The 26,061-nt window shown below is 40.0% G+C and overlaps 1 protein-coding gene and 3 long non-coding RNA genes across 7 annotated transcripts in view; 3 read left to right on the forward strand and 1 right to left on the reverse strand.

Annotated features, from left to right (window-relative positions):
- epha3 (eph receptor A3) overlaps positions 1–26,061 on the reverse strand; it is a 109,675-nt gene that overhangs the window by 24,148 nt on the left and 59,466 nt on the right. For 3 of the 4 annotated variants that reach the window (XM_031729237.2, XM_039600028.1, XM_031729238.2), the window contains exons 7-11: positions 22,746–22,908; positions 21,963–22,068; positions 21,177–21,241; positions 19,864–19,989; positions 16,636–16,821 (exon numbers count right to left, since the gene is read on the reverse strand). In XM_031729237.2, the coding sequence (XP_031585097.1) occupies positions 16,636–16,821; positions 19,864–19,989; positions 21,177–21,241; positions 21,963–22,068; positions 22,746–22,908 (646 nt within the window). The remainder of the gene's footprint in view (positions 1–16,635; positions 16,822–19,863; positions 19,990–21,176; positions 21,242–21,962; positions 22,069–22,745; positions 22,909–26,061) is intronic. The other variant, XM_039600027.1, reaches the window with a different exon arrangement.
- LOC120433588 lies at positions 1,597–2,769 on the forward strand. The gene is made up of 3 exons (XR_005608641.1): positions 1,597–1,648; positions 2,483–2,554; positions 2,723–2,769. It is a non-coding gene; the product is annotated as an uncharacterized LOC120433588 (long non-coding RNA).
- On the forward strand, positions 7,619–9,813 carry LOC120433589. Its single transcript, XR_005608642.1, has 3 exons — positions 7,619–7,659; positions 9,318–9,388; positions 9,488–9,813. It is a non-coding gene; the product is annotated as an uncharacterized LOC120433589 (long non-coding RNA).
- LOC120433587 lies at positions 11,336–13,702 on the forward strand. Its single transcript, XR_005608640.1, has 4 exons — positions 11,336–11,445; positions 11,757–11,912; positions 11,991–12,047; positions 13,592–13,702. It is a non-coding gene; the product is annotated as an uncharacterized LOC120433587 (long non-coding RNA).

Below are 26,061 nucleotides of genomic sequence, written 5' to 3' on the forward strand. Positions count from 1 at the left end.
TATTTTTCAGAAGAAAACATTTGAGTGGAAAGCCCCCACACATGCAAATTAAAAACAGAAGCACAGGCCTGCCCAGTACTGTTGCAAGAAGAGCACTTGGTCTAATCTTTGTGTCATCTTTTCTTTGTTGCAGGATCTTGATGAAGAAATGCCTCAGCAAGGCTCAGAAGCCATGCATTCTTCTTCAGTGCAAGATTCTGAAGAGGTAACATTGACCTAGGACAGATTTTAATGAATGTTTCTCATGCACGATGTGTACCTTACGCTATTTTCCGATAGTGAAATGGTTTATTCATCCTCTTGAGTGATGCATTTTAGTAACTGTCAGATTACTGTTCTTTTGTCTTCATTCTCTATCTGTTACACACGAAGACTGAGACCAGCCAGATTGAGAAGACTGTGAGCTGCCTAAAGCCGCAACCAAACTGCATTCCAAACAATGATCTGGACCTGAAACATCCGGAGCCTGAAAGGGTAAATATAATCCAGTGTACCACTTAATGAGCTAATAATTTAATCTATCATCATTCTCTATGGATGCTGTGTGTGTGTGTTTGGCAGTCACCTGGGTGTAATGTGATTTACATGGACCGTGGCTTGTAGGTCCTTTTCATTGTTTCAAAGTGCAAGTCTGGATAACGTGTGTGTGTGTGTGTGTTAACCACCCAAATGTGACTTAGGAGGACCACACTGTTATTGGGGGACTCCGTCAAAGTTTGCTTCATGGTGACATCACTCTGGTTTTAGGAGGGGTCTTCTCTTATTTTTGACAGTTTGACCTACAGCACGCAGAACTGACTGCATGTGCTTTGTTTCTATGTTGAAATGGTTTGAAACTCAGGCTTGAACATTAAGATAGTACTATACAACTGCTTTACTTGTTTTAGGCACGTTTTACTGCTGTAGTGCATGGGTTCTCCCTGGCTGTGTACTCTGGCTTCTTCCCACAGTCCAAAGATGTAGCTTATGGGGTTAGGTTAACTGATGATTCAAAACTGCCCTTTGGTGTGGATGCAAATGCCTGTCCTTCCATGTTAGACTGGTGATCTGTCCAGGTTGTACTGCCCTTTGGTAGCTGGTATAGGCCCCAAACCTGCTACCCCACAATCCTGATAAGGATAAGTGAAAGAGGATGGATGATTGCCACGGAATCAGTTGTTAATTATTGTAGCCAGTATTTTTCAGAAGAAAACATTTGAGTGGAAAGCCCCCACACATGCAAATTAAAAACAGAAGCACAGGCCTGCCCAGTACTGTTGCAAGAAGAGCACTTGGTCTAATCTTTGTGTCATCTTTTCTTTGTTGCAGGATCTTGATGAAGAAATGCCTCAGCAAGGCTCAGAAGCCATGCATTCTTCTTCAGTGCAAGATTCTGAAGAGGTAACATTGACCTAGGACAGATTTTAATGAATGTTTCTCATGCACGATGTGTACCTTACGCTATTTTCCGATAGTGAAATGGTTTATTCATCCTCTTGAGTGATGCATTTTAGTAACTGTCAGATTACTGTTCTTTTGTCTTCATTCTCTATCTGTTACACACGAAGACTGAGACCAGCCAGATTGAGAAGACTGTGAGCTGCCTAAAGCCGCAACCAAACTGCATTCAAACAATGATCTGGACCTGAAACATCCGGAGCCTGAAAGGGTAAATATAATCCAGTGTACCACTTAATGAGCTAATAATTTAATCTATCATCATTCTCTATGGATGCTGTGTGTGTGTGTTTGGCAGTCACCTGGGTGTAATGTGATTTACATGGACCGTGGCTTGTAGGTCCTTTTCATTGTTTCAAAGTGCAAGTCTGGATAACGTGTGTGTGTGTGTGTGTTAACCACCCAAATGTGACTTAGGAGGACCACACTGTTATTGGGGACTCCGTCAAAGTTTGCTTCATGGTGACATCACTCTGGTTTTAGGAGGGTCTTCTCTTATTTTTGACAGTTTGACCTACAGCACGCAGAACTGACTGCATGTGCTTTGTTTCTATGTTGAAATGGTTTGAAACTCAGGCTTGAACATTAAGATAGTACTATACAACTGCTTTACTTGTTTTAGGCACGTTTTACTGCTGTAGTGCATGGGTTCTCCCTGGCTGTGTACTCTGGCTTCTTCCCACAGTCCAAAGATGTAGCTTATGGGGTTAGGTTAACTGATGATTCAAAACTGCCCTTTGGTGTGGATGCAAATGCCTGTCCTTCCATGTTAGACTGGTGATCTGTCCAGGTTGTACTGCCCTTTGGTAGCTGGTATAGGCCCCAAACCTGCTACCCCACAATCCTGATAAGGATAAGTGAAAGAGGATGGATGATTGCCACGGAATCAGTTGTTAATTATTGTAGCCAGTATTTTTTCAGAAGAAAACATTTGAGTGGAAAGCCCCCCCACACATGCAAATTAAAACAGAAGCACAGGCCTGCCCAGTACTGTTGCAAGAAGAGCACTTGGTCTAATCTTTGTGTCATCTTTTCTTTGTTGCAGGATCTTGATGAAGAAATGCCTCAGCAAGGCTCAGAAGCCATGCATTCTTCTTCAGTGCAAGATTCTGAAGAGGTAACATTGACCTAGGACAGATTTTAATGAATGTTTCTCATGCACGATGTGTACCTTACGCTATTTTCCGATAGTGAAATGGTTTATTCATCCTCTTGAGTGATGCATTTTTAGTAACTGTCAGATTACTGTTCTTTTGTCTTCATTCTCTATCTGTTACACACGAAGACTGAGACCAGCCAGATTGAGAAGACTGTGAGCTGCCTAAAGCCGCATAACCAAACTGCATTCCAAACAATGATCTGGACCTGAAACATCCGGAGCCTGAAAGGGTAAATATAATCCAGTGTACCACTTAATGAGCTAATAATTTAATCTATCATCATTCTCTATGGATGCTGTGTGTGTGTGTGTTTGGCAGTCACCTGGGTGTAATGTGATTTACATGGACCGTGGCTTGTAGGTCCTTTTCATTGTTTCAAAGTGCAAGTCTGGATAACGTGTGTGTGTGTGTGTGTTAACCACCCAAATGTGACTTAGGAGGACCACACTGTTATTGGGGACTCCGTCAAAGTTTGCTTCATGGTGACATCACTCTGGTTTTAGGAGGGTCTTCTCTTATTTTTTGACAGTTTGACCTACAGCACGCAGAACTGACTGCATGTGCTTTGTTTCTATGTTGAAATGGTTTGAAACTCAGGCTTGAACATTAAGATAGTACTATACAACTGCTTTACTTGTTTTAGGCACGTTTTACTGCTGTAGTGCATGGGTTCTCCCTGGCTGTGTACTCTGGCTTCTTCCCACAGTCCAAAGATGTAGCTTATGGGGTTAGGTTAACTGATGATTCAAAACTGCCCTTTGGTGTGGATGCAAATGCCTGTCCTTCCATGTTAGACTGGTGATCTGTCCAGGTTGTACTGCCCTTTGGTAGCTGGTATAGGCCCCAAACCTGCTACCCCACAATCCTGATAAGGATAAGTGAAAGAGGATGGATGATTGCCACGGAATCAGTTGTTAATTATTGTAGCCAGTATTTTTCAGAAGAAAACATTTGAGTGGAAAGCCCCCACATGCAAATTAAAAACAGAAGCACAGGCCTGCCCAGTACTGTTGCAAGAAGAGCACTTGGTCTAATCTTTGTGTCATCTTTTCTTTGTTGCAGGATCTTGATGAAGAAATGCCTCAGCAAGGCTCAGAAGCCATGCATTCTTCTTCAGTGCAAGATTCTGAAGAGGTAACATTGACCTAGGACAGATTTTAATGAATGTTTCTCATGCACGATGTGTACCTTACGCTATATTTTCCGATAGTGAAATGGTTTATTCATCCTCTTGAGTGATGCATTTTAGTAACTGTCAGATTACTGTTCTTTTGTCTTCATTCTCTATCTGTTACACACGAAGACTGAGACCAGCCAGATTGAGAAGACTGTGAGCTGCCTAAAGCCGCAACCAAACTGCATTCCAAACAATGATCTGGACCTGAAACATCCGGAGCCTGAAAGGGTAAATATAATCCAGTGTACCACTTAATGAGCTAATAATTTAATCTATCATCATTCTCTATGGATGCTGTGTGTGTGTGTTTGGCAGTCACCTGGGTGTAATGTGATTTACATGGACCGTGGCTTGTAGGTCCTTTTCATTGTTTCAAAGTGCAAGTCTGGATACGTGTGTGTGTGTGTGTGTTAACCACCCAAATGTGACTTAGGAGGACCACACTGTTATTGGGGACTCCGTCAAAGTTTGCTTCATGGTGACATCACTCTGGTTTTAGGAGGGTCTTCTCTATTTTTTGACAGTTTGACCTACAGCACGCAGAACTGACTGCATGTGCTTTGTTTCTATGTTGAAATGGTTTGAAACTCAGGCTTGAACATTAAGATAGTACTATACAACTGCTTTACTTGTTTTAGGCACGTTTACTGCTGTAGTGCATGGGTTCTCCCTGGCTGTGTACTCTGGCTTCTTCCCACAGTCCAAAGATGTAGCTTATGGGGTTAGGTTAACTGATGATTCAAAACTGCCCTTTGGTGTGGATGCAAATGCCTGTCCTTCCATGTTAGACTGGTGATCTGTCCAGGTTGTACTGCCCTTTGGTAGCTGGTATAGGCCCCAAACCTGCTACCCCACAATCCTGATAAGGATAAGTGAAAGAGGATGGATGATTGCCACGGAATCAGTTGTTAATTATTGTAGCCAGTATTTTTCAGAAGAAAACATTTGAGTGGAAAGCCCCCACACATGCAAATTAAAAACAGAAGCACAGGCCTGCCCAGTACTGTTGCAAGAAGAGCACTTGGTCTAATCTTTGTGTCATCTTTTCTTTGTTGCAGGATCTTGATGAAGAAATGCCTCAGCAAGGCTCAGAAGCCATGCATTCTTCTTCAGTGCAAGATTCTGAAGAGGTAACATTGACCTAGGACAGATTTTAATGAATGTTTCTCATGCACGATGTGTACCTTACGCTATTTTCCGATAGTGAAATGGTTTATTCATCCTCTTGAGTGATGCATTTTTAGTAACTGTCAGATTACTGTTCTTTTGTCTTCATTCTCTATCTGTTACACACGAAGACTGAGACCAGCCAGATTGAGAAGACTGTGAGCTGCCTAAAGCCGCAACCAAACTGCATTCCAAACAATGATCTGGACCTGAAACATCCGGAGCCTGAAAGGGTAAATATAATCCAGTGTACCACTTAATGAGCTAATAATTTAATCTATCATCATTCTCTATGGATGCTGTGTGTGTGTGTGTTTGGCAGTCACCTGGGTGTAATGTGATTTACATGGACCGTGGCTTGTAGGTCCTTTTCATTGTTTCAAAGTGCAAGTCTGGATAACGTGTGTGTGTGTGTGTGTTAACCACCCAAATGTGACTTAGGAGGACCACACTGTTATTGGGGACTCCGTCAAAGTTTGCTTCATGGTGACATCACTCTGGTTTTAGGAGGGTCTTCTCTTATTTTTGACAGTTTGACCTACAGCACGCAGAACTGACTGCATGTGCTTTGTTTCTATGTTGAAATGGTTTGAAACTCAGGCTTGAACATTAAGATAGTACTATACAACTGCTTTACTTGTTTTAGGCACGTTTTACTGCTGTAGTGCATGGGTTCTCCCTGGCTGTGTACTCTGGCTTCTTCCCACAGTCCAAAGATGTAGCTTATGGGGTTAGGTTAACTGATGATTCAAAACTGCCCTTTGGTGTGGATGCAAATGCCTGTCCTTCCATGTTAGACTGGTGATCTGTCCAGGTTGTACTGCCCTTTGGTAGCTGGTATAGGCCCCAAACCTGCTACCCACAATCCTGATAAGGATAAGTGAAAGAGGATGGATGATTGCCACGGAATCAGTTGTTATTATTGTAGCCAGTATTTTTCAGAAGAAAACATTTGAGTGGAAGCCCCCCCACATGCAAATTAAAAACAGAAGCACAGGCCTGCCCAGTACTGTTGCAAGAAGAGCACTTGGTCTAATCTTTGTGTCATCTTTTCTTTGTTGCAGGATCTTGATGAAGAAATGCCTCAGCAAGGCTCAGAAGCCATGCATTCTTCTTCAGTGCAAGATTCTGAAGAGGTAACATTGACCTAGGACAGATTTTAATGAATGTTTCTCATGCACGATGTGTACCTTACGCTATTTTCCGATAGTGAAATGGTTTATTCATCCTCTTGAGTGATGCATTTTTAGTAACTGTCAGATTACTGTTCTTTTGTCTTCATTCTCTATCTGTTACACACGAAGACTGAGACCAGCCAGATTGAGAAGACTGTGAGCTGCCTAAAGCCGCAACCAAACTGCATTCCAAACAATGATCTGGACCTGAAACATCCGGAGCCTGAAAGGGTAAATATAATCCAGTGTACCACTTAATGAGCTAATAATTTAATCTATCATCATTCTCTATGGATGCTGTGTGTGTGTGTTTGGCAGTCACCTGGGTGTAATGTGATTTACATGGACCGTGGCTTGTAGGTCCTTTTCATTGTTTCAAAGTGCAAGTCTGGATAACGTGTGTGTGTGTGTGTGTGTTAACCACCCAAATGTGACTTAGGAGGACCACACTGTTATTGGGGACTCCGTCAAAGTTTGCTTCATGGTGACATCACTCTGGTTTTAGGAGGGTCTTCTCTTATTTTTTGACAGTTTGACCTACAGCACGCAGAACTGACTGCATGTGCTTTGTTTCTATGTTGAAATGGTTTGAAACTCAGGCTTGAACATTAAGATAGTACTATACAACTGCTTAACTTGTTTTAGGCATGTTTTACTGCTGTAGTGCATGGGTTCTCCTGGCTGTGTACTCTGGCTTCTTCCCACAGTCCAAAGATGTAGCTTATGGGGTTAGGTTAACTGATGATTCAAAACTGCCCTTTGGTGTGGATGCAAATGCCTGTCCTTCCATGTTAGACTGGTGATCTGTCCAGGTTGTACTGCCCTTTGGTAGCTGGTATAGGCCCCAAACCTGCTACCCCACAATCCTGATCAGGATAAGTGAAAGAGGATGGATGATTGCCACGGAATCAGTTGTTAATTGGAGTGAGAGGCTGTCGCAAGGTATCACATTGACAGACTCTAACACAGTCACACCTATGGGCAATTTAGAATTACCAGTCCAGCAAACCCCACTAACTGCATGTCTTTGGCGGAAGTTGTGGTTGGCAGATACAAGTCGGGTGAGAGGCATTGTGCACCCACCATATTTGGAATAGAGGTTCCAGCCGCAAGGATAAGCAAATAAGGAAGGATTGTTTTATAAATTTTGTTGTTTTTTTTTTTACTCTGACCCACTCCACACAGATAAGAATGCATGTGCCATTTTAAGAAGTTGCAGTGTTTTAAGTCAATTAACTATTCTAGATAACAACAAAGTGAAAGAATCAATTCCCCTAATCCCAGTAAAATGGTTCCAGTAGAAAAAAGTGAAGAGGTTGATTGCGTTCAAATTTTATACTGGGATGAAGTGTATTAGTTGATATCTGCAACTGAATTGAAAACACCTCACCTTTCCAACTGTCCAAAACAAATAAATGTTGCAATATTTTGCTAACAGTGTCACAGTCATCGTCTGGTGTGCACAACAATATCATCTTTGGACAAGTGCATTCAGTGTGTGGGACGGTTTCCTCCCTCAAGTGGCTTGGCTATAAGTGCAAAGGTGAGACATTTAGTGAATAGGTACAGTATATAGTAAAAGCATTAATAGAGTTCAACAAGTTAAGACTACCTGAAATGAACACTGGTCCCTTTTTAATCAGTGGGTGGTCACGTCTAATTAAAGAAATGTAGTATTACCTCTTTGTTGCAGGACCTTGTAAAAATGGTATACTTGGGATTGTCCTCAATTCCCCATTCCATAACATAAACTGCTCAAAATAATAAAGGGAACACTTAAACAATCCGATGTAACTCAAAGTCATTCACACTTCTGTGAAATCAAACTGTTCACTTAGGAAGTAACACTGACAACCAGTTTCACATGCTGTTTTGCAAATAGAGTAGAGCGACAAGTGGAAATTATAGTCAATTCACCATAATAAAGGACTGGTTCTGCAGGTGTTGAACACAGACCACTTCTCAGCACCTATGCTTTCTGGCTGATGTTATGGTCACTTTTGAATGCTGGTGGTGATTTCATTTTAGTAGTAGCATGAGACAGAGTCTACAACCCACACAAGTGGCTCAGGTAGTGCAGCTCATCTAGTGTAGCACATCAATGTGAGCTGTGGCAAGAAGGTTTGCTGTGTCTGTTAATGTAGTGTCCAGAGCATGGAGGTGCTACCTGGATGTGGAGTAGGCCATGGGAGGGCAACAACCCAGCAGCATGACTGCTACCTCCACCTTTGTGCAAGGAGGAACAAGAGGAGCCCTGCAAAATGACCTCAAACAGGCCACAAATGTGCATCTGTCTGCTCAAATGGTCAGATGGCTTGAGGGTCCAGCGTCCACAAGTGGGGATTGAGCTTGCAGCCCAACACCATGCAGGGCGTTTGTCATTTGCCAGAAAACACAAAGTTTGGCAACTCCGGCACTGGCACCCTATGCTCCTCACAGCTGAAAGGAGGTTCAAACTGAGCACATGTGACAGTCTGGAGATGCCGTGGGGAACGTTCTGCTGCCTGCAACATCCTCCAGCATGATCATATTGGCAGTGGGTCAGTAATGGTGTGGGGTGGCATTTCTGTGCCTGCCAGAGAGCCTGACTGTCATTAGGTAACAAGATAAGATCCTCGGACCCTTTGTGAGACCACATGCTGGTGTATTTGGCCCTGGGGTCCACCTAATGTGAGAGGACACTGGACCTCATGTGGCTGGAGTATGTCAGCAGTTCCTCCATGACAAAGGCATTGATGCTATGTACTGGCCCGCCTGTTCCCCAGACCTGAATCAATTGAGCACATCTGGGACATCATGTCTCACTCCATCCACCACAAACTGTCCAGGGGTTGGTGGATGCTTTAGTCCGGGTCTTGGAGGAGATCCTTCAGGAGACCGTCCGCCACCTCATCCCGAGCATGCCCAGGCATTGTAGGGAAGTCATACAGGCATCTGGAGGCCACACACATTCAACTACACATTTTCATGCCATTAAACTACCTAAAGAACAAAGTATTTAATAAGAAGAATTCATTCATTCATATCTGGGATGTCCTTTTTTGGGGGTTAGCAGTGTATGTGTAGTCATTAAAATATCCTTAAGTGTGAACAGTTTGTTTTGTTTTTTCAGCATTTGACATTACTGCAATGCTTTGACAAAAACTACTTCACTTAAATAGAACTGCAAAGCTAAATTAAGTCTATCAAAATGTGTTTCAGTTTGTTTAGGGGTCTGGCACAAATCCTGCCTTGCAAAATTGGCAAATCAGAATTGTCACCAGTCAACACAGGTGTGTATCCCATTCATATTTGGCTTGACTTTTTTCAGTTTATTTTTTACCTGTCTAAAGTATTGATCAATTAAAATAACTTTTATTCTTACATTCCAGAAAGAAGAAATTTCTGAATATTCAGGGGAGGATGGATTGCCACATTCAGTTCTGGATCAAATATCAAGCGATGATGATGGCAACCACAGCATATCAGAAGAAGAATATGTGCCAGATTCAGAGTCATATGATGAAGATTCAGATAAAGACATCTCATTATTGCCAAGCACATCAAAAGGTCTGCTATGCCAAGATGACATCTCCAAAGCGCATGAACAATCAGATTCAACAAATTTAATCCACAACTTGACAAAAGACAAGCCAGAAGATAAAAGTGAGCTTTGCGAAACTGAATCAGAAAAAATGACTTTAAGTAAAAGAAATTACTGCTATTTTGTGGCAAACCACAAGCTAAAATTTCCGCCACCTGAAAGCGCACAAAACAGCTCCTGATGTTGTGCATGCATTTTCCTGCCTAGAGACTCAAGCAGCGTAAAAGCCTGTTAGAGAAATTGAGAAATAAGGAAATTTTAAGCATAATGCTGCAGTTTTGCATGGTGGAGTGGGACCACTGAAAGTGAAGAAGACCCAAGATTAAAGCAGTAGAGGAAAGTTTGCTCATTGCTTTTATTGTCAAGGGATGTATGTTCGCAAGGATCTTTGGAGACATGTCCGCAGATGTCCTAACAAACCAAAAGATGACACAGATAAAGAACCTGGAAGAACCAAAGTACTCGGCCTGGCTTTAACTCTGGAGTCTCAGTGTTATCCGCAGGTGTCAAGTGGAGTGTGGAAGGTTCTTGCTGTTATGAAACAAGATGAGATTGCCTCAGCTGTGCGAAATGACTTTACGGTTATTCAGTTTGCCCAGTCCTCTACAATAAACATGGACAAGACCCTACAAAGTATGATTATATACGACAGAAGCTTCGTGAAGCGGGGACGTTTGTTGTTGTGTCTGCGTACAGAATTCTCAGTGCATAACATGGAAGAAGCTATTAAGCCTGCTAACTTCCAGAGAGTTGTGCAAGCAGTAAAAAAAGTTTCAGGTTTTGATGAAGAGACACTGTCATACAAAACTCCAAGCCTTGCGCTGAAACTGGGACATACACTGCATAAAATGTCTGACATTATCCATTGTCGTGCCCTCATGACAGAGGATGAAGCCCTAATCAAGTCCACTGATGGGTTCAAGAAGTTGTATGTCTCCAAATGGTCCGAGATGGTGTCTCACCGTGCCTTGAACACACTGAAGCGAGGCAAAGTTTAACAAGCCATCAACATTGCCCTTTACAGAAGATGTTCGGATTCTCCATCACTACCTTCAAAAATCTGCAGAAAGTGCCTTTTGCAGCTTGGAGAACGAAGCCACAGCTCAGAATTATGCCCAACTTGCACAAGTTACACTCTCACAGATCATTGTGTTCAATCGAAGACGTTCTGGAGAGGTTTCAAAGATGCGCCTCAAAAGTTTTCTTGAAAGAGACAAAACAGCACTCCACACAGATGTTGCCATGGGGCTTTCAGAAATGGAACAGAGACTCTGTAACTATTTCTGTAGAATAGAAATAATGGGAAAAAGGGACAGAAATGTTCCAGTTCTGCTAACACCAAGCATGCTGGATGCTCTGTCACTACTGGTTAGTAGGAGGCCTGACTGTGGTATTTGTGCCACTAATATCTACCTCTTTGCAAGACCCCGATCAATGAGTCATTACAGAGGAATGGACTCCTTGCGTGTTCATGCATACCAGTGTGGAGCAAAGCACCCTGAGTATCTAAGATCGACACAGCTCAGAAAACATGTTGCCACACTCTCACAAGTCCTTAATTTGAAAAACAATGAACTTGATCAGGTTGCAGATTTCCTGGGTCATGATATTCGCGTTCACCGCGAATTCTACAGATACCAGTTCCCACAACACAGCTGGCCAAGATTTCCAAACTGCTTTTAACACTGGAAAAAGGACATCTTTCCCAGATCCAGGGGAAATCACTGGATGAGATCGAAATTGAAGGTTTGTATTGAAAGGAGCAAATATTAGGGCAGTAGTTGAATATTATGCTTTATCAACAGAATTAAAACCTAAAAGCACAGACCATTCTGTTAAATGTCCATGATTTAAGGTTCTTGAAGTCTGTTGTTTCATCACTTTGCAACATTTGGCAAACTGCAGAGTGGTGGCCTTAAATAGTAAAACTATGTACTGTGGAAAAGTATAATTTCAGTATTTGTTCTGTATTTTGTCATATGTCGTTGTTAATGTGAGGTTTTGGGGGTTTGTGTTTGTGTTGGGGTTTTTTTTGTGTTTTTCCCACAATTTCTCAGATGAAATTGCATTAAGTGATGCTGAAACAAAGGACAGTGAGAGTGAATCAGATGATGACACAGCACTCACAATGTCAGCGTGTGGCACCAGTGAGCCTGTACATGCAGTAGCTGATTCCACAAACACAGCGCAGCTACAAGACGCTGTAGATTGTGGTAAGTTACCACTAGCTTGATTTCTGTGGATAAAATGTTTGTAACAAATATTAAAACTTAATCAAATTGTGTAATCAGCAGATGAAGAACCACTCATAATGCCTGCAGCAAGTGAGACTGCTGCTCCCTCTGAAGGTAAGGGGTGCAGTTGGTTCTCTAAGCTTATGGACACGTTCTTTGTAATTGCGTTGCAATTCTGTCTCTCTACACCACCACAATGGATTTTAAAATCAAACCATATCCATATGTGTTAAAGTAGACTTCCTGCTTTAATTCTAGGGATTTGACGGAATCATCACATCACAACCATTATGCATAGTCTATTATTCTTAGAAGCTCAAGGGTAATTGTATAGCTGACAAACAATTTAATGACTGGGTGAGGCCTGTCTACAGACTACTTCATGTGACATACTATGGTGCTTGCATGATGCATTCTCATTATCCAGTTAAGTAAGTAAAAGGTTGATTCTGTTCATCTGAGCGTAGTTTTTCAGTGGGAGAAATCAAATCAAATCACTTTTATTGTCACGTCACATGTGCAGGTACACTGGTACAGTACATGTGAGTGAAATTCTTGTAATGCAAGCTTCACAAGCAACAGAGTTGTGCAAAAATACAATAACGTAAAACAAGCAAAATATAAAAATGGCTAATCTAAAAAGTAATAAATATATGTACAATATATAAAGGTATATACATTACTGAATGTGTGTACTAAATATGTTTTTCTACGTGTGTGTGAGTGTGTGTATATAGTGTGTGTGTGTATATACATGTTTTACAAATGAAATAAAGTAAACAATAAAATAAGATATATAAAATATACAGAGGTTGGTATGTGCAAAACAGTGGCATTAATGTACAGTATGGAGTGCATAATGTTGAAGTTCCAGTAGTGAGGGTGAGGTGTCTATGAAGTGTTCAGCAGTCTGATGGCCTGGTGGAAAAAGCTGTCTCTCAGTCTGCTGGTGCGGGACCGGATGCTGCAGAACCTCCTTCCTGATGGAAGTAGTCTGAACAGTTTGTGGCTGGGGTGACTGAGTCCTTGATGATCCTCCCGCTTTCCTCAGGCACCGCTTCCTGTAGATGTCTTGGAGGAGGAAGCTCACCTCCAATTATCCGTTCAGCACACCGCACTACTCTCTGGAGAGCTTTGCGGTTGTAAGCGGTGCTGTTGCCATACCAGGTGGTGATGCATCCAGTGAGGATGCTCTCAATAGCTCTCAAATGTTTTCGTCACTTAGATGTTTGTGCTTAAGGTTCTTGAATTGTTCATCATCTATTGTTTCATCACTTTGCAACATGTGGCAAACTGCAGAGTGGTGGCAAGAAGTCACTTGGATGAGTGACAAAATGTTTCTCCACTGAAAAGCCTTACGTCCAGATTAACAGAATCAACGTTTTGGGATTTACTTACCTGGATGATTGAGCATGCATCAAGAGACTTTTATTCAATGTTTTATTCAGTCTTTTATTCACAGTGGAACACCAAATGTTGTCTCATTTTAGAAATTTGATAAATTTTCAAAGAGAATTTTAGCTCGTTTGATATTGATGGTACCAACACATTTCAGAAGTTAGGACAGGGTAACATCCATTCTTTTAAAAAGCAAATGATTTTGGGGGTTTTTTTTGTTTGGTTTGTTTGTTTTAACTACTACTTTATATATCTTCCAGATAAAAATGCTGCTCAATCCCACAATTCCCGAAGAGCTCCCAAAACATGTGGTCCAAGGCTGAGGTTGCTGCAGTGATGAGGCATTTTAAAGACCACATAAGCGAAGGAAACTGGCCACCAAAAATGAATGCAGTCATTGCAAATTGGTAGAAGATCCGGTGTTGGCAGGAAGAACAGTTCAAAACATAAGAGATTTTGTAAGAAACAGAGGATTAACTGCAAAAAGGCAGAAAAAAATGAACTAAAATAACTGTTTAGCCAGATGTGGTTTTACATCTTGGTCAGATTGCCGAACTGTTGTTAAAACTGACTTATTGTGCAGCAGGCTGCCTCACTGATGTTCTGTTTAAAGAAAAAGTTCTTGTTAATTACAGAAGTAGTTTGTATTTCATAACTTTTAAATTTAATTTATTTAGTTTTTTTTTTTGACAGGTTCTTTAATATATATTTTTTGACAGGTTATATTGAAAATAAAAAAATATAAATGCATATTTTCTCCCTTAATATTTACCTTTAAACTATTAAAATTCATTTTAAATGTTTTTTAATTTTCTGTTTTCTATATTTTTATATTTCTGTGGTTAGCGTGGGCATTTTTGTCCATAGATTTCTTTTTTATTTATGGTTAAAATTAATGTTCAGATCCAAGAACACTAATAAAATAATGTCCCAGTAATCCTGTGTCTTGTCAGATGTGTATTCATGGTAATGATGAGCTATTTAATAATGACATCATTGTCCCTTTAAAGTCCTGATATTGTTTTTTTTGGACCTCATAGAACACATCGTTGTCAAGTGGACAATGTCTCCAGAAAACACAATAGAGTCTGGTTGGTGTGTATCAGTGTATCTAGACTTCTATAGGGAGTGTATTAGGTCTGAAGTGACCCAAATTTTTTTCAGATTTTTTCGAACACTTTAACCTCGCTCCCTTGGCTCTAAGTCCTCTGGAAACGGTAGTCCCCTTAAACCACCGCCGGGCGGATTGACGTAGTATAGTCCCTCCATACCACATAGACCCGTATGTGTGTGTGTGTGTGTGTGTGTGTGTGTGTGTGTGTGTGTGCGTGTGCGTGTGCTCCTGCAAATATGCAGCCTGTGGATCAGCCAAAAGCAGCAGCAAGGTAAATGGGGTGTGAAAGTCTCAGGATTATTAAGAATTAACAGGAGCAGCTTAATAAATCACCCGACAGCAGTGTGCATTTGTGTGTGTGTTTGTGTGTGTGTAGGTGTGTGTCTGTGTGTGGGAGCATATCAAATGGACCTCCTAAAACTATGCCCTGCACTCATGCTGCTCCTACTTATGCACATGTGCTCAGGGCATCTCTCCAAATGTCATGTGCGAAGTAGTGAATTTGGGGCCTCCCCTATTAGTCTCAAACCAGCAAATGAAACCGCAGTCTTGTGTTATTGCAGCATTTCTCACAGGTCGGACATTAACAGGAAGAGTGGTTTAAGATGTATTAGGCAAACAATGTGTGATGAGGGATCACACACATGCACACACACACACAGACTTTCACTTTCAGAGTGGACTGATTTCATTCATCAGTACAGTGCAGAACCATGCCGTACGTTCTAACTGAAAATTATGCTAAAAGAGACCAAACTGGATGAAGGAGTATGATTAGCTTCTGTTGTTCTGGTTACTGTTTTCTATTATTTGACCTTATTTACTGACATTATTTTACAAATACATGCATATTAGCATGTTTAACAAGTTTACATGTTTTCTCCTACAAAAACTGCATCAGTGACAGTTTAGTAGCATAATTTGTGCCACTGTTGACTCAAAATGATACGTTATACGATATTAATTGGTGTTGTTCTGTCTTCCTTCTATTGTTTTGTCCTTCATCCCTCCTTCCTTCCTGCTTCCTTTGTGTTATTTCTTTGTGTTATTCAATTTTTCCATCCTTCCTCCCTTCCTTCCATCCTTTCTATCTTTCTATTGTTTGTTTATTTATTTATTTCATTCTACTGTCATTACTTTCTTTCTCCCTTTGTTCCTTCTCTTTGCTCCTTTCTTAAATTCTTTTTTGCTTCTTTCCTTCCCTCCTTCCCTCCTGTTTCCTGCCTTCTATCATTCTTTCCTTGCATCCTTTGTTTCTTTTGACGTTCCATCCCTCCTTTCTTTTTTCTACTTTCCTTCCATCCTTCATTCCTTCCCTCCCTCCTTTCCTTCCCTCCTTTCTTTTTTCTTTTTTTCCTTCTTTCTTTGTAGAGATGAAACATAATCAGAACAACATGGTTTACATGCCCAGTTCATTGCTGTTTGGAAATTACATTACATTGTAAGACTGGGCTGTTTTTGATTACAAGTCACGGCAGTAAGTTGCTAAGAAGATAAGTTGGGGAAGCAGGTAAAACAAGTTGATGTAAGAAAAGGTGGAGACGAGGAAGCAAAGAACAAATGAGACGGAACAGAAGAACCTAAAATCCAGAATAATAAAGAGAAGGCAAGTTCACTTGGTATTTTATTCTACTCTTTAGAATAACAATACTGGCAGAACTACTTAACAAGCCAAGTGCCGCAGGGAAATATAGAGGCCAGGACTGTTTCTTTGCGACAAAGTTCAGACTCATTATTTCCCTTTTCTGCAGTCATTCCATTTTAAAGAGGCCTTCTGTGTGCTAATGATAGTCTTATAAAGAGGCCCAGAGGGAAGCTAGTCAGAGATATGGATTTATGGATTTATGCCTGCTTTGGACACAGGCTTTGATCAGAGCACATTGATCTGCAGAGATTTACACCACGGCAACTCAATAAAACTCCTTTGCTCTTTCACAGAAGTGTCGGCCACTTTAGAGCCATTTGTCAAAGACAACTGCAAATCCGGAATCGGTAAAAAGACTCTCAGGAGAAGCCTGCTCTCTTATGGAATGTGACTAAAAATTGTTGTGTTCTGTGAAACATCATGCTTCTGAAAAACTAAAAAAGTAAGTGCTTCATAGATTAATACTCTCCAAGAACCACAATAGCATATAATTATCAAAATAGCACCTGGTAATTCAATTCTCTTCAGTTTGTCGTGGAACTTACTGCGTGTTACCACCCCCTCCAGCCTGATGATGTTAGGGTGGTCAAACTGTCCCATGATTGATGCCTCAGAAAGGAAGTCCCGCCTCTGTTTGTCTGTATATCCACCTTTAAGAGTTTTGATGGCCACGCAGATCTCCTTTTTGCTGGGCAACTTCAGGCGACCACTGCAGACTTCTCCAAATTCACCTAAAGATAAAATAAAGGCAAGTTTTATGTATGATGTCTATGACATTGCAGTGAAAAGCATTTTGGAGTGAATATGGCTAACTTAAATAGCTCTCTTGTACCAGAGTACATGATCAGCAGTAAAACCACAAAGACAGGCTGCATGCTGATACTCCTTAAACCTACGGCTAGGTCAGTTTCACCACTGAGAGCCCAGCATCTAGCATAGCATGAGGCAGAAAATCCTGACTGCTCTGATGTACAACAGGGGTTCAGATGTTGTTTAAGGTGTTACAACATATGATTTTTACAGCTGCCTGTCAGTGATTCATTCAGACAAAGCTGCAGATCATGAAGGATCTTAAAATTTCCATCTGTAATAACTTTACTCCAATTAATCAGGAAATGCTTTTGTTGATGTTGGACAAAAAACAGCATTTCCTGATTAATGCATAGCGTGTACCCATAGCCAAAATAACAAAGTGAATAGACAGCAACACAACTTTTCAGCTTCATTTATATGCCGAATTAAAACACAAAATGACTTAACATCCACTCGGGGAGAGCTCAATTAGCATTCTTCACTGGTGAGGGGATGCATGAATTTCAGTTACTACTTGTAAGTATGAGCATGCAATGGGGAGCTATCCAGAAGGTACTGTAAGTTTTGTACGTATGCTGGCCACTTCAAAGGTAGTCCTGGAGACAGAGTTTTGGCTGGACTGCAGAAGATGAGGGGTGTGTGTATATGTGTGTATATATATGTGTGTGTGTACTGAATGTGAGTGGGTGTTTGAACATACATGCATGCTGAGTGTGCTCAAGAATGGTGATGTCAGAACTAAGATATGCAGATCTCACTCTTCATCCAGTACAATCATATCCCATAGCTGCTCTGGCTCAGAGAGCATGGGTCAAGCAATGGGGTCTGGAAGGACTTAAGCCTGAATAATTATAACCTGTCTAAATACCCAGACCATGTCTGTTCTTTCCTTCTCTGCTTTGCACTTCTGGTCCTGAGCAGTGGACAGGCAAGTCAAGCCAAGGCACCTTTTTATGTGGTCACTCAGAGAAAGAAGATCTTCGTCTAATAAGACTTGATTAGGGACACTCTTTCCTTTCCTGTTATGAGTAGAGCTAGGTATCTCACTTTGATGTTAAAGTCTAACCCATGTAAGCAGAGCGGAACATGTGTTTCATGTCTTTTAACACACAATCACCGATTGGCAAGAGGATCAAAGTCCCTTTAACGTGTTTAATGAAGACAGATGGAGTTGAGGCAGGAATGGAGAAAGAGAAGGTATGTTGTATATTGTTCAGAGTGCTTATGTGGCTTTATAAAAATCACACAGATGGGTGGCAGGGTGCATTGAAGCTGACGGACAAAAATGTTTACATCATGGCTGGAGCTTTAATGTTCACCTCTGGTGTTGGGTTCAGATTTTATGAAGTTAAAATAGATTAGCAAGAGCAGGCCAAAGTCCCCTTTCTTCTCCTCTCATCTCACATTTGGATCTGCAAATTTATGGTTTTCTCATATAAGGTTTCTGGTTTTTATCTGAAAATCTTTCAGGGATTCTCTGTCCATCTTTCTAAAATTAAACTGCTCTGAACTACTAAGTTGCTTTTCAAAAGTAATCACCCTGTCAACTTGTCATTTTATTTATATTGTCCAGAACATGTTCTCATAGTTGCACTCTCCCTTCTTTGTGTTACTATGGAAGAACACTAAAATAAATACACTTTGAATCAGCTATGCACTGTACACATTAAAAATGTATAGTACAGTATAGACTTTTCTGCTGTAAATCGACTATGGGTTAAGGTATTACTCAGCTAATTATGGTTTAGAATGATGATAAATTGGAGCTACTCTTCATCTATTTGCATTTTCGATAGATCATGTTTCACTGCTGTTTCACTTTTCATGCCTCTAACATCAAATTGCATGTATTTAATAATATTAAATGAAGTATGGACATTAGTTTGTGTGCATTTCTTGCAAATGGTCATGCAGATTTGAAGAAGTTAATGCTTGTGTAAAATCAAAATGACAGCCACAATGAACTGTGCACAAATGTGTACCACATTTTTTATTACATTAAAAGAGAACAGCTGATTTTGTTTTTTATATGTGATTTTATATATATAAAATATATATAAAACTGTATATATATAAACAGTTATCTCCTATGTACCATTGCAGCCCTGTGAAAATCATTGTGTTTTGTGTCTGCTATGTATGAAAAATATATTGTGGTTAGCACTGCAGAGTGTGAGTCCAGTGTATACTCAGGTAATAGACTCTCAGGCTGTCCTGACAGTTTTACAGTGTGAAGGGCTGGTGGGACTCTGGAGACCAGTCTGCTGTTATGTGCTGTGTGCTTTAGTCTCCATCTTTCTGACTGCACTCGACATGAATCATAATGCATTACCCTCCCGTCTGCACTCCTGCTCAAGTTATCAGGGAGTACATGAGTGGAGAGGAAAAGAGGAGACAAGGCTTCAATTACTATTGCAATTACTGTACATCGGGAGTTACGAACTGGAGCATAAGCTATGGAAAATGGAAAGAAAAAATAAAGGAAGGAAAGAAAAGGGTTAAAGGAGACATGAACCAACTGAAGGTTTTCTCATTTCACCACCTTTCCCTCCATCCTAGGTGAAGGCTGGAAAGAAGAGACGTCAAGCTGGGGCATAGAATGCTTTCTCATTCCCGGCTGTGCAGCATGACGCATAGATAACTAGCTCACTGTTATGAAAATATAGATGTATAGGAGCTCTGTATACACTTCATTTTTCCTTAGAGTGGTTGTGCACTTGGTTTGTCTTTGTCATTTAAACAGAGCATGAAAGAGTGCAAAAGTAAAAGGAAGTAAATGTGATACGAAAGTGGGAAAAATCTTTTTTGATTTGCTTTTTTTTATATCCCACCAAGCTCATTTTGATAATTGTTTTGAAAATGTTTGAAATGACATGAATTTTCTGCAATATTGCCAAACCTATATGGAATCTAAATAAGCAGCAGCATCTGGCCATACATTTTCCTGTGCCTATTCTCACCTGCTCCCACCACTTTATCTATGGCAATGCAGGAGGCATCCAGTTCCTTGGCAAACTCGTGCACAGCCTGGCTCGGGTCCTCATATGTGTGGGGGTCCACATAGGTTCTGATCCCTGGCAGACGCACTGCAGCAGCACAGGAAAGTTGCATTGGTTACCAAATAGTTAAAAACTCCAAAATAGCACAGCTTACAGTAAAATTGCACTTTCAGAGGAGTCTAGGAAACACACAGGGTGGCAAAAAGATCTAACTAACCCTGCACAATGAAACCAAAACCATGAAGACGATAGAGTCCTGAGTATGTCATTGATTGAATTTTAGGGAAGAATTTCCCTCAAGGAGCAGGCAAGGATGAGATTTTCTCACTTAATATATTATGCATTAAAGCAACAGCTACTTATCAAATGGATATGAAGACACTTTTAGCTGTTTTAATGGAAAGAGTTTTTTTTTACAATTCCCTCTTTTCTCTTTCCCCGGAGAGTCTCTCTTATTGAGATTTGATGGAGGAACAATAACCCAAAGAGGAATTATACCCTTCATAACACATCAAATTTAAGAAACATAATGTTTCAGAGATATGTTTTATTTTATTATAAACTTGAAAACGAAGGGAAGATATGTAACACAGCTGTATTTTAGTAGTCCCTGTGTGTTAAAATTTATGCTCTGTGTTTGACCCATCCAAACTACTCATGAAGCAGTGGGCAGATGCTCTGCAGTACCTGGGGAATTCTAGAGACCTAGGTCAAATTTAAAGGTAGGACTATTTCAAATAAATAACACCTTGTAAAGACAGAGAGAGAAGAAACAAGGAATAAAGGGATGAGGAAATAGCATGAAAAGAAAATGAAATTACTATTTATTTAGTACTGACACTGATAGTAGAAATAATATCAAGAAACTTTTTTATTTGGAAAGTAGAAACTAAAACACAGATTTAACCACTTCATTTGGCTGGTTTGGAAAACTGTGTTATTTTTGTTCTCCTTTTAAATGAAGCCTCAAGTACTCGTTTCTAAATGGGCCAAAAATCCTGCTTCATAACATGGTCTTGTTTGATTATTGTCTTCTCATATGAAAACACAAAGATATATCTAAACTTAAAGGGGAAATCCACTTCAAGCTTTGACATATCTACTCTAAAACAACCGCTATTGGTCAAAAGGTTCTCAGAAGGACATGCATATTCAAATGACACCCTCAAATTATCTGTTATGTAACTAGCTAGTTCTATCTGTATTCAGTGACTATTAAAGTACGGCAAGGAGAGACAGAGCCAATTCTCAGATAAACAAAGTCCAGTACTTACAGTGTCCATTGCCAAAATGCAGTCTTTTTTCATCAGGATGTTTGGATTTGCTCCGGCAACAAAACCTGCCAATGCAAACAGAGAAAGACCAGAAGTAGTGCCACATCTCCGATAAAAATTCGCCCACAAGCCCAGCCCAAACGCTACCAAGATCCATGTGTGCATACTTATGTCTGTGTGTATATACTTCTGGCTCTTATAACCCCAAAGAGTATCAGTAAGTCTTATAATGTGATGTGGATTTATACTCTTTCCGAAACCTGCTGACCACCAACTTCAGCTGCACACACATTGGCATTCAAACACCCGTGTTGTGCATGGACGCACTGAAAAGATTCCATTTATTGAAGATGCTCATGTTTTTTGATTGAGTGGCAACTAAGCCAAGAGCAACTTCAGCTGAAGTGTGTATAGATCTGGACTTTAAAGGACCATACAGGCTATCAGAATGTGTACTTCTTGAGAAAGCTGACGAAGCTGTTCTAAAAAGAACTTCTTTGAACAAATTTAGAACACGTTCTCAAATATTTAATGAATAATAATAGCATCACAATTACAAGGAATCATCAACAAGGTTAAAACACCTTCTAAACCACAGCGGTAAAAGTTCCTTTGGTTATTAATTGGTGTTTTTTAATTTTTCTTCTAAGCTTTTGAAAGTAAATTTTTGAAAAGTGCACACAGAATCAACTGATCACATAGTGCTGAAAAGAGAGAGTACAGATGGTGTGACTAATGGAGACAATGCTCAAGGCGAGAATCCAGGCAAGTGATTGGTGGACAGACCTGCTAATCAGGACGTAGAGAAGCACAGTGAGCAGGATGATGGCTACGGCAGAAGAAATGGCAATCAAAACAACCTGGCTGCTTTCACTTGAGATAGAGAAGGCTGCTGAAAGACAGAAAGAAACAACTAATAAGCAGTGTTAACTTTGTTTTGTTAACATTACAGCACATCACAACACAAACTTCAATTACCTGCTAGTCCTATTCCAACGTACCGCATGCGCATCAAGAATAAATATACCTTTGATTCAATAAGATATTCTATTTAGTTCCCACATGAGCAGATAAAGGTGATTCAGCTCACTCTAGAGACACTTACACATATTTGGCAGCAAAATCGATATAAACAATAATGTGCTTTCACAGCTTTTATCCCCTGGAACAGTAACAGCTAAACGAAACAACTTAGGCGTGTAACAGAGACAAAGTAAAGCAAAAATCTTGGGCAGTATTTTCAAATTTTCTCCAAAGCACTTGCATGTTTGCTGCAATAAAAAATGTGATGGTTGAATTCACTTCTGAAATTCTGCCAAAGTTACTGCATGAATATCTAAATTTCACCAACAGCAAGAAAGGAAAGAAAATTGTTCTTGTCAGCGAACATGTTTGAAACAGCTGCTACACAACTGGACATAAGGTCGTCAAACAAAAAAAAAAAAATTAACATGCACACATCCTGCCAGAGAGGTTTCATAACCTCACAATTCAAAATAAAAAATGATAGGAAAAAGGCTAATGGACTATCATATAATTTAATTTAATTTTAATCTCTACTGAGCTTACAGTCAGGGCTGGTCTCGAACTGGAAAGTGGGGCTGCTGGCTCCATATCCTGCTGCGGTACGGGCTCTGATTTGAAGCAAGTACGCAGTGTTGGGCTTCAGACCATTCAGGGTCACATTACAACCTCGAGCACGGAGGATTGTGTAGCTGGTCTCCTGCTCCTCCTGTAGAAAAAAGAGAACAAAGAAACAGGATGACAGATGAGAACTCAAATCGTTTTGAGGAATTAAATATTAATTTAACATACCGATTTAGTACTATGTAATTTATAGATGCAGTAGTATGAACTATATATATATATATATATATATATATATATATATATATATATATATATATATATGAAGTTTGCATAGTAGAACCATGTATGTCTGTTTTTGTACTGATGCAAATGCGTAAACATCCCAGACAGTTTGATAGCATTCTTGCAAATCTGATAAATTATGCCCTTTACGTTTTATGACTTCTCTCCTACTGATCTCCACTGATGAAACAACAAGAGGATTTACACACCAGGTCTGTATTCAGCACATTGTTTCCAGATGTGGAAGGAAAAGAAAAAGAGAGAAAAAACAAACAGAAATAAAAGAAAGGGGAGAGAAAAAGTGGGAAGGTAGAAAGTAGCACTCTATGAAATTAATTAACACTGAGTACATCTTACAGAAGGTACAAAATAACATCTGATGGTATAACAGAATACATGCACACACACGGTTCTGTATTTTATAGCCTTCCACTGTCCTGGGTAAAATTTGCTAGACTTGTCCATGCCCACAGAGGACTGCAGGCACATTATTACTGACCCAGTTCTGGTATAAAACAAACTTTGGATTGAGAGGAAAACCGCACAAGGCCACTTGTTAATATTAATGACAACCTATTAGGGATGACTTCAGCAATCCTAAAAATGAGCTACATGTTTTGCAATGTACCCAATGTTATAAAATTCCTGACACTGTCATATTCTCTTTTTTCAAAGACCCTGGCATGTAAAAATTCAGTCCCCAAAAGAAACTTAATGCTTATTAATGGACTAGATCAGAGTTTTATGGTGCACAAAGCTTTTTAAACGGGCATGTGTGTGAGGCAGTAACTGATACACCAGACCTGCACTGGAACAACCCTTCATCACAGCTATAAATCTCTTACAGCTTGTCATTGTTCAGGACAGCATGTCATCCCCTGAAAATCATACACAGGTGTGGCACAAGTATCTTTGTGTGTGTGTGTGTGTGTGTGTGTGTGTGTGTGTGTGTGTGTGTGTGTGCGTGTGTGTGTGTGTGTGTGTGTGTAGATAGATACGTGTGTGTGTGTGTGTGTGTGTGTGTGTGTGTGTGTGTGTGTGTGAGTGTGCATGTGTGTGAGTGTGGACTTTCTGTTCTGTGCATGAGCCTCCAAGTACTTGTTTGTGTGTTGAACACTAGAACGCTGTAAGGATTTAATATGGTCTCAGTGCTGTGTTGTGCTTTGATAACATAAACAAAGCTGCAGCAAATTATAGCTTAAAACACACACACACACAAGACACAGAGGCAAAAACATACAGATCCTAAAATGGGTGATGTACAGCAGAAGTCTCATGGATTGTTTTAGTAAAAATCCCTTTTGTCTAAGACTAAATAAACAGCCTAAATTAATTTGGATCTGGACTTCTCTCTCGGCTCTTTAGATTATAGTGATAAAACACGCAAAAATAATTAGCAAAGTGTATTCGCACAAATTCGATTTCCACAAAGTGCACTAGGAATCGTCTTATCGGTCTGCCCTTTAGCTTGTTTAACGGACACGGAGAGCATGGAGCTACCATGGGATTTCCAAAAGATGAAACACCTCTCTTCTTCTGGGAAGCCTTCTAGTTGGGAATTCCCAAGATTATTACGAAACCTTCCCTATCCCCAAATATGGGAGATAAAATGTGCAGCCCTTCCAATTCAGACACTCTGACCCATCAGTTTTACAAGTGTGCTAGCGAGAGCAAAGTGAGTAAAGCCAGAGGTAGAAAACTGGTTAGGTGTGGTTCATCTAATTATAATGAGTTGGCTTGTTTGTCTGGTATAACCCTTCCCAGGTAGTATTCATTTTAGATTTAAGCTCCTCATTGTATAGTGATTTATTGAGGCCTCTCTTTAATGTATTGTTTTTTTTTTTTTTACTTTTCAGAACAGATTTATGTTGACACAATATTTGTGATATTTTTTACAGCTCCAGGTTTTTATTTTGTTTGGTTTTTTTTAGGTTTTGGCTGCTGTAGCACAGTAACCTCAACTTTTGGGATAAAAAAAAGTATTTCTCTTTTTATTATTATTCCTGCCATTTTTTTCGTATCCAGTGCTTTTTTTCACTTACGTTGTGTAAAATTTCACATCTGTTGAATACTGGATATCAAAGGAATATGATTATTTTTAAACAAGCAGCTAACACTTTACTTAGTGCCTTAGCTTCACATGGTTTCATCTAGAACTGAAGTGACGTGGTCTATTAAGTTTACACAGATGTCTGGAAAATACACATTTTTATCAGTTAGCAGAAAATAGGTTGCAATTTGGTGCATTAGGAAGGCCAATAATCACAGGATTTAGAGCGGTAGCCCACAATATGAGATGAAATGACTTGTGACAAATAACATTTTTGTTTTGCCTCACATTAACATCCCAGTAGAGAACTCCTGTTTATCCAAATTTTACCAGTGAAATATGTTATGGTCCAAAATTAAACTATGAAGTGTTTATATAAAACAGTATTTGATTTTATCACCCAACAAAAACAACAAGGCTGTAATTTTATAACTTTCCTTTTTGGTTTCAGTGGGTTCACCCCCCCACCCCTAAATATGTTGAAATATGTTGGTCCACTGAGGATCGATTACTCTATGCACTATATGCTAGGCATATTTTGGTATGACTGCAGTTTCTACAGTGGCAGATACTAGGCTGGAGTCACTGGTAAATGTCTACTGGATTACTGGACTCTCCTCACTGCAAATGTCTGTTTTAAACTTGTTTAAATCCAGACAGGAAACCGCAAAAAAAAAAAAAAGTCTGGCTGTTGATGTAAATCTGAACATCACTTTCTTGGTAAAAGCTCTCTCTTTTAATCTCTTTAATCTTAGTCTGTTTTTGTGTTCCGTTTCACCATCCTGTTTATGTCTATATGCAATTATATCTGTGTGTCTGTGCATGTGTCTCTAAAAGCCTCTTTCTGTCTCATAAGTGAGTCATGGTGTGGTCTTGGTGTGGGGAATTCGTGTTCCAGTGTTTCTCCTTCTGTGGCCTTTATCCTTGGCATGCTAGTTGCCCTCAGTGTCCCTTTGCCTACAA

Source organism: Oreochromis aureus, linkage group 16 (assembly GCF_013358895.1).
Source record: "Oreochromis aureus strain Israel breed Guangdong linkage group 16, ZZ_aureus, whole genome shotgun sequence".
NCBI classification, from domain to species: Eukaryota; Metazoa; Chordata; class Actinopteri; order Cichliformes; family Cichlidae; genus Oreochromis; species Oreochromis aureus.